This window comes from Charadrius vociferus, unplaced genomic scaffold (genome assembly GCF_000708025.1).
Source record: "Charadrius vociferus isolate BGI_N301 unplaced genomic scaffold, ASM70802v2 scaffold472, whole genome shotgun sequence".
NCBI lineage: Eukaryota > Metazoa > Chordata > Aves > Charadriiformes > Charadriidae > Charadrius > Charadrius vociferus.
In genome coordinates, this window is record NW_009647735.1 from 5,963,754 (window position 1) to 5,972,447 (window position 8,694).

The 8,694-nt window shown below is 46.3% G+C and overlaps 1 protein-coding gene across 1 annotated transcript in view; it reads left to right on the top strand.

The window, feature by feature from the left end:
- ATP11C (ATPase, class VI, type 11C) overlaps positions 1-8,694 on the top strand; it is a 65,034-nt gene that overhangs the window by 38,997 nt on the left and 17,343 nt on the right. Inside the window, exons 10-20 of the mRNA XM_009881787.1 lie at positions 148-251; positions 922-972; positions 1,828-1,892; positions 2,479-2,560; positions 2,931-3,081; positions 3,891-4,088; positions 5,003-5,164; positions 5,368-5,525; positions 6,259-6,330; positions 7,249-7,322; positions 8,002-8,139. Coding sequence (XP_009880089.1) covers positions 148-251; positions 922-972; positions 1,828-1,892; positions 2,479-2,560; positions 2,931-3,081; positions 3,891-4,088; positions 5,003-5,164; positions 5,368-5,525; positions 6,259-6,330; positions 7,249-7,322; positions 8,002-8,139 — 1,255 coding nt within the window. The remainder of the gene's footprint in view (positions 1-147; positions 252-921; positions 973-1,827; positions 1,893-2,478; positions 2,561-2,930; positions 3,082-3,890; positions 4,089-5,002; positions 5,165-5,367; positions 5,526-6,258; positions 6,331-7,248; positions 7,323-8,001; positions 8,140-8,694) is intronic.

Genomic DNA, 8,694 nt, shown 5'->3' on the forward strand with positions numbered 1-8,694 from the left:
TTGGCTGTTTTGTGGGAGCAGGGCAAGGGCTTGGGTGAGCTGCCAGTGCTGCCGAGCCTTTGTGTGGTGGTATTTTAATTAATGGGGTGAAACATGGGCTGCATTGCTGGGGGCTCATAGTGATGCTGCTTCTGCTTCTCTCCCCAGACTCACTACGCGGTGCGGGACACCACCGTGCTCTGTACGGACGAAGCCATTGACGCCCTCACCGCCACGATCGAGTGTGAACAGCCACAGCCTGACCTCTACAAGTGAGTCCCGCTCCTCCTGGCCATCCTGCCCTGTCCCTGCCTGGTGTCATCTCCCTGCAGGCACCTGAGCGCCACCAGTTAGGGCATCTAACACGGGTCAGCAAAGCGACGGGTGTTCTCTTTGCAGCAGAGACCGTAATGTTTCTGGAGGCAGCAATGAGCTGCCGGGCTTCTTCCATATGAGGATGGCGAAGTTGACGCTGCACTACTTCAGGGCTTGGTTTCTTTGCAGCAAAACTTCGCTGGTGCAACACTTGTCATGGTGTAATGAGCTATTTGGTGTCAGCTCAGCTGTAGTAATGGTTGGTGTGCCTGTTCTTAGGCCGCTCTGCCTCCCAAGTAAAATGCATTGGGCTGAATGACTTCCAGGAGTAAGTGGTCTTTGTGGTTAAACCCCTTGAAGGAGGTTTGCTGGGGTGTGTTTCACTCTGTAGTGGGGATGTGGTGGGGTGCGTAGGTATGGTCAGGTACTGCTGCTCTGCTGATGGGGGGCACCCCTGGCCATGGGGGGGTGTGTAGTTTCTCCCTGTCCCAGGCGCAGCCGCCTCTCTGAAGCATTAAACTCTCAAATGCACTCATTTATGTGTTTGCTTCTGTCTCACTGACCTTATGTTTGTAGTAGCTCTTTATAACATCTTTGTAATACAAGTTTCTCATATTTTTACTGCAGATTTGTTGGAAGAATTATCATCTACAGAAACAACCAAGAGCCCGTAGCCAGGTTGGTCTTGCAGCCATCTCGCTGGCCTTCCTCAAAGAAGTTGGACATCTACATCAGATTTCAAGGATCTGAGCTCCTGCTACCATCTTTAACCATTCCAAATATGTCATTATTAAGGGAGGCCTGTAGTTAACCTCTCCACTTACCCCTTTCTGTCATCCTGGGATTCGTTTGAGCCCCTCTTGGGGAAGCAGTGCAGGACCACCTGGTAGCATCCTCCCCTGCTGATGGGGAACAAACTTACCAGGCAATAGCAAAATATTGGGTTTTGAGGGAAAGCAGAAACCTACACATCAGAGTGTTGCAGGGGAAAAAATAAGCAAATAATGTTTATAAGTCATCAAAACCAGACAGCTGTCGCTGGAATGGTGCCAGCTGTTTCCTGCTGTGGTGGATCTACCTGGACCCTAAAAGCAGCAGAGGGTCATGGGTGGGAGAGAGATTCAAAGAGAAATAAAAACACAAATGGGAGCAAAATAAGCCATTGCCTTTGATGATGCTGTTGATTGACTGCTGGAATGGACAGATTTTGATGCTTTTCAAATCAGGTTTTTATATAAGTACTATAACATATTAGATCTGAATGTTTTGCGCTTATTCCTGAAAAGCCTTACAGATAATCCCCCCATTAACTTTGCAACTTTGAGCACCAAAAATACTCTGCATAAGGTAAAATGGAAATATAAGTGTGTGAAGAGAAAAAACAAATTCAAGCAATGCCCAATTTAACATACAAATCAAGTAATCAGGTTTAAGAACAGCTGGTTAGCTTTGTAATCTGTCTCTGGGTCTAAATTATAAAGCAGTTTGAATGTTCTTTGGGTGATGTAATGTTACAACTTCTTTTACATTTAGGTCTCTGGGTCCTGAAAACCTGTTGCTGAAAGGTGCTACACTCAAAAACACCAAGAAGATTTATGGTGAGCAGTTTTTATTATTTATTGTTGTTCTTATTTTATTTATTTAAATAGTTTTGATAAGTAATGACAAATAGAGAGGGAAAATAGTTCTCTACAGCCTCTCTGCCTGGGCTGCATTCGGTATGTGAGCTGATTGCAAAGTTGACGGAGTGAAATTAGAAGATAAGGGTAATATCTGCAGCACTGCCAAGCTGTGCAGGTTGTGTTAATACTCCTGGGCAAGCTTGACTTTTTGCCTGAGATACGAAGAGCAGGGAGTTGTTCCCAAATCCTTTGCTGTAAACGTGCGCTAGGACCGCAGTCCCAGCCACTAGTGGCTGAGGATGATAGCTGTTAGGGAAGACTGATGCTTTTCCTGACTGTATGTGATCCATAGGCTCCTGCTCAGCGCTCTGGGATGTGCGCAATTACATTACTTAGCAGCCTCGGAGCTTTCTGTAGTTGAACAGTCCTTGGGTAATTAATGCTGCTTTCTTCAACTGGGATTCGAGTTTCGTGTGAACACCGATGCCCCTTATGGCGAAGTGTGAGCTGGGTCCCTCCTGGACTGCGAGTCCCTTACTAGCCCTGCTTTCATACCCCGTAGGAGTTGCAGTCTATACTGGAATGGAAACGAAAATGGCTTTGAACTACCAAGGGAAATCTCAGAAACGGTCTGCTGTAGAAAAGTGAGTATTTGTAGTCAGGGAAAAATTGGTAAAGGCTGTTGGGTTTTTTTTTTCTTTCATGGATGATTTGTACAGAAATAATCCCCTAATCTGCTGCCTTTTATTTCAGATGCTCTCTGATCACATAGAGAATTTGTATATTTGCTTAAACGTATCTTTCAAGAAGCTGCATCATTTAGTAGCTTTTTTACTTAAAAACAAATTTAAGAAATGTTAACATATGTGAACTGACCCTGAACATCAGCACTGTCAAAAGCACTTGTTCTGTAATTCCCTTCTTAAATGTAAGAAAGTCTTGGTCCTGCTTATTTGCATGATTTTCTGTATAAAAATAGCTGCAAGAATTTAAAAAAAGAAACCTGTTTTTCAGATCTATCAACGCTTTCTTGATAGTGTATTTGTGCATCCTGTTGAGCAAGGCTACTGTGTGCACGACTCTGAAATATGTCTGGCAGAGTAATCCATTTAACGATGAGCCTTGGTACAACGAAAAGACTAAAAAAGAGAAGGAGACATTCAAGGTAAGTGGATTTGTGTTTCAGCACCTCCTCCGGCTTTACTTATTCTGACGGTTTTATTGAATCTGATAGTGTCTGCTGCCAGCCCTGCGAGTGCTGTTTGCTCGCGGGAAGCGCTGTCATTTCCTTCGGGCTCTCCTGCCGCTTGTGTTTCTTTCCTACCTCCCTCCTGCTTTTGTGCACAGCGATGCTTGCATGGTGCAGGGCAAAGCATAAATAAATACTATATATTCTAGAAATGCAGCAGCCGATTTAGCCTGGATCCTTATCTGAACTCGAGCTATCTTTCAGCTCCCCGTTGGTAAACTTAAATTGAGGTCACGTCAACTGGCATGTTAAACTTGCCAAGACACAGGCAGTCAAGCCTGAAAGAGTGAGCGAGTGTGTAGAAATCGGTTATTTGATGGATTATTGAGTAGGACTTACAGGGATGTCCCTGCATCAGTTGTACCCTCGCCAGAGCTTGACTGGTCTCAAGCCACTTGCTCCTTGTTTCTAGTTACTTGAGATCAGAATGAGCTTGTAGCAGTATGTTCTTAAGAGGAATATACTTGAGTAAAACATCGTTTTGGTCACTATGAAGCAGTGAGATGTACTCTTGTAGATCTGCAGAAGACAGTGAGATTTTCTGCATCAAAGGAAAATGGAATTTGGCCCTGTATCTTAGCTGTATTCATTTTCAGGTTGAGTTTTTTTTTTTTCTATTTAACCTTAGAAGAAAAGCTGTGTAAAACCCCAGAAGTGTTGCGTTAAACTGCCCCTGAGTTACACCTGATGGGCACAGACTGCATCTTCTCCTCTTTCTGTTGCAGGTGTTGCGGATGTTCACGGACTTCTTGTCGTTTATGGTTCTCTTCAATTTTATTATCCCGGTCTCCATGTATGTTACAGTAGAGATGCAGAAGTTCTTGGGTTCCTTTTTCATCTCTTGGGACAAGGAGATGTACGACGAGGAAATAAAAGAGGGGGCGTTGGTGAACACCTCAGATCTGAACGAAGAGCTCGGGCAGGTCAGAACGTGCTCTGTTTGCATCTGCTTGGACGAAAATGTCCTCCCTGATAGGAACCCTTGTTGTGGCAGTCCTTCACGGTCCCCTCAGGGCAGAGCTTCAGCCAGTTTGGTGGCACTTTCCATTTAATGTGATTCTACTCACTCTGTGAAACGGATAAGGATATAAATAGTGCATGAAAGAGCAGGAATTGGGTCATGCCAATTGTTTCCATATTGGGGAATATCAGGCGCAGCCCTCTGCATGTCAGGGTGGTTTACTTTCACTGCTTCAATTAAAAATTTAAAAATCCTCTGTCTCTTTTGAGGATTAATGAAAATGTCATCTCTCTGGGCACGCACTGCACCTGCAGCCACGCCGCTGCTGGCTTTGCTGGGGCAATGAGACAGCTTCGGCTTCCCCTTCTTATCTGTGCCAGGAGAGACTGAGTCAGGGGTATCTGTAGTGCCTCCTGCTTTTTATTTTTCTTAAAAAAATAATGAAATAAAATAAATATTTGGAGTAGCAATTACTAATTTAAATACAGCACCAGGATGAAAATTCCCCAAAGGCAGCAGCAGAGCTGCAGCAGCAGCTATCTAAGTGCTAGGAACTATAGCAAAGGACCCGATAAAGAGGATGAGGGGGAAAAAGAAGAGCCTGGAAACAGATATTTTAGGGTTTTTTATTAAGTCTTCAGGACCTGCCTCGTGCAATGGGCTGAAAAACAAAGGAGCTGCTCTGAGGAGCAAAGGAGTAAAACTACACAGTGGTGTAACTCCAGTGGGGCACCTATATCTTTTTGGGGGCCCGGGTTAGGATAGCAGCGTTGGTACAGATGCACTAAAATACCCCAGGCTCTTTAGTTTTGGGGGCTCCTCCCCCGGCGTATGGAGCTTGGGGTGCGGTGAGGCAGCCTGCCTGCTTGCTTCTAGGTGGAGTATGTCTTCACGGACAAAACCGGGACCCTGACGGAGAACAGCATGGAGTTCATCGAGTGCTGCATCGATGGGCACAAGTACAAAGACTGCCTTTCGGAGGTGGATGGCTTCTCTCAGACCGATGGACCCCTAAAATATTATGGCAAAGCAGAAAAGGTAAGAAGTCTGCATGTTGATGACTGTTAGGGTTTTGGGGTCAGCTCCTGGCTGGGTCAATACAGCAGTAGCTGGAAGAGGGTGTTGGGGTTGGTTTTTTTTGGTTTAAAATATGCATGTACAAAAATCACAACCAAGTGCTGAGAGGTGGGCTCAGTGCACGGCATTCTAATGGTAATAAGCCCTCCTTCACTCCTGCCTAGAGCCGTGAGGAGCTGTTCCTGCGAGCCCTCTGCCTGTGCCACACCGTGCAGATCAAGGAGGCTGACCAGGTGGATGGGCTGATAGGACATCCAGAACACAAATACACCTATATCTCCTCTTCCCCAGATGAAATCGCTTTGGTGAAAGGCGCAGAAAAGTAAGAGTATGAAGATGTTGGGTTTTTAATTCCCTCTCTCTGGTGGGAGGGAGGTGAGGATTATCGGAAGGTGAGAGACCCCTTTCCCTGGTCAAGATTGCAGCTCCCTCTGGGAAGCATGTGGCGATACCAACGCTGGGTCTGACTCACAGACCTGGGTTTAAATGAGCTCTCTGTAAAAGGGGTGCTCTGCAAAGGGTCTTCCCTGAGCAGCTTCTTGGGAATAATAGGATGGGCTACTTTTATTAAACCCACATTTGAATCCTACCAAAGGTGCTCAAGGCCAGGTTGGACGGGGCTTTGAGCAACCTGGGCTGGTGGGAGGTGGCCCTGCCCATGGCAGGGGGGTTGGGACTAGGTGATCTTTAAGATCCCTTCCAACCCAAACCATTCTATGATTCTGGGCTATTGCCTGCCTCTAGGTTTTAGATGTTGCAGCTGTATCTACCTGCTCATGGCTTGTAAATCTGCTGGAAGCTCAGGGGACTGTGTCGGGAGGCTCTGGGTGTCTGTGCGCTGTGGTGCTGGGCTCTTCAGGTCATGGGAATGGTGCCAGAACATTGTAGCAGGCTCTGCATGGAGCAAGAAAGCATCTAGCTGAGCTTTTTAGCTCGGGCTCACTAACTTCTTTGCTCTCGTCTGCAGTACAGAAGGCAAAACGAGAAAGTTGTTAATGTATAATATGTGCCAATGGGTGTTTTCAATGCTGTTCTGTCCTTTTGTTTATTGACAGGTATGGTTTCACTTTTCTAGGACTTGAAAATGATTTCATGAAAATACGAAACCAAAAGAATGAAACTGAAATGTAAGTGCTGCAGGGGCTGCTGAGGATCCGGGCTGTACCGGCTCCCACCCAGCTTAATTGAGTTTGGTCAACGTGGCCAACCTGGCAAGGCCAAAGCTGTCCTGCCAGGGCTGTCAGACCCTGCTGACCTGCCCGAAAACTCCTGTCCCTTTTACGGAGTGCAGCACAGCAAGGTGCAGGCTGGAAGGTTTGCTTGCAAACATCTGCTGGTGGTTTTAGTGATGTCTAAATTCGGGCCCCTTAAGTGCTCGCTGTCCCTTGCACGTATCCTTCATCTGTGCCTGGTGGTGCAGATGGCTCCTGGGTTTCACAGGGTGGCTGCTGACCTTACAGACAGTGGCTGAGCCTCACAGCAGCGTACTCTAAACCTAAACTGCATGATATGGCTCCCTTCCCTGTAACTTTCTTTCCCCTCCTGAGCTGAAAATAATTAGGCTTTACCTTGTGCTCATGGCTCAGGGGACATCTGAGAATCACTGACCTAATCCCAGTGCTCGCTGAGAACTTGCCGTCACAAGCGAGTGTCACCTCTTACTCCCTGTAGGGGGAAACTTCATATTTAAATGCCAGAGGTGATGTTGCTGTCTGTGGAGCGGCCACCCAGCCTGGGGGCTCGGCACACAGGTGGGCAGTGAGTGGATGGCGCCCAGCCACAGGAGGTAACCCAAAGCTTTGCTGTCTGGCGGGTGGTCTCAGGTGTGCACCCACACTCCTTAAGCCCCATGCTCAAAGCAGCACTGGAGTTTTCTTTTTTTAACTGCATTTCCTTACGCAGTAGCTGTAGAAAGTACATTGCCCAGTGGGTGCTGCCACTTGTAGGGTATATTGATTTCTGCAGCTCGTTGTTAGTGATTTTCTGTCTTAAATAGTTATTTTTCTTTTACTGAGTCTCCTTTTTTTTTTTTCTTTTTTTTTAAGGTACCAACTTCTCCATGTGTTGAACTTTGATCCTCTCCGTCGCCGTATGAGTGTCATTGTGAGAACCACCACGGGTACAGTTAAAATGCATTTCTGGAATTCCATACATATATCCACAAATATAAAACACATCCTCTTTATTCCTGTAACCCAGAGAGGCTAAACTGTTAGGTTTTCTAAGCTGGTCTAATTAAATTCTGTACTGGGTCTGGTTGGGCTAGAGCTAATTTTCTCCATAGCAGCCATTGGGGACCAGCAGCAGATAAGAGGATGGGGACAGTGACCTATGGAGAGCTCCCTGCTTGCCCTGTTCCAGCCTGGAGGTGCAAGCACAGGGAGGCAGATGTGAGACCTTCCCCTGAGCAGGATGGGTTTTCATGGGGATAGCAGGCAAAAATTCAGAGGGTCACCATCCTCTTCAAATGTCAGTCCCGTAGGGTATGGGATGCTGCTTTTACCCTGCCTGAAAAGGTTGCCAGGGCTTTTAAATAGGAAAAAATAAACTGCTTTGTGCAGTCTGTTGCAGAAAGCTTGCTCAGAGGCAGGTAGCAACATCCCCATATCCCAGACCGAAGTCAAATAAGGTTTTGTACAGGTGATTTTGAGGCCGCTTTTGGTAGGCAGCCCAGCTTCTAGCAATTCCTTCGTTAGTACTGCCACATACTCTTCCTCTGCATCATTTGCTGGCTGTTGAGTCTGTTAAGTCTTTCTACAGCTTGTGAATGCTATAAACTATTTATAATTTGCTTTTAGGAAAGTTGCTTCTCTTCTGCAAAGGAGCAGACTCCTCTATCTTTCCAAGGGTGCAGCAAGAAGAAATCCAACAAACGAAAGTCCACGTGGACCGCAACGCTATGGTGAGCACGCAGCTGGAATGTGGCTGGCTCCTGGGGTCAGGAAAGCCATATTCCAAAAATAGGGATGTGGCCTTGCTCTGGAGGGAAGTGTTGAAAACCTGAGTGTCACTTCACATTGTTTTGAAGCCAGGCTTCTTCCCTTTTCTGTTTCTTTGGCTTCCACCTTTATTGGACTCTATATATACTTATATGGTCTCCATCACAGTTGTGTCCGAGCATCTCTCAAGCAAGCCAAAAATAGAAATAACAATAGCAGGCTGTTTTCTCCAGTGGGAGAAGTGCTTGGTCCCAGTCGCGGGGACGCCCAGTCCCTGCTGTTTCTGCTGGTTGCACGCTCTTGGCTCTGGTCCTTCTCTTATTTTCTCTCTGCCATATTACATGCACGTAATAAGCATAACCATGGTTACTCCGATGGGAAGAAGTTACTGTATAAACACAGAGAAATTGGTCTTTTGACTCAAGCCAGCAAATTGTCATTGCTGTCAGCATCAGAAAGCACTGATGGTAGAGGAAAGCACTAACCCTAAAGGGAGGAGCTGCAGAAAATCTGTTTTTAGGGCACTTGACTACTTTTTCTTTCCCTTTCCCT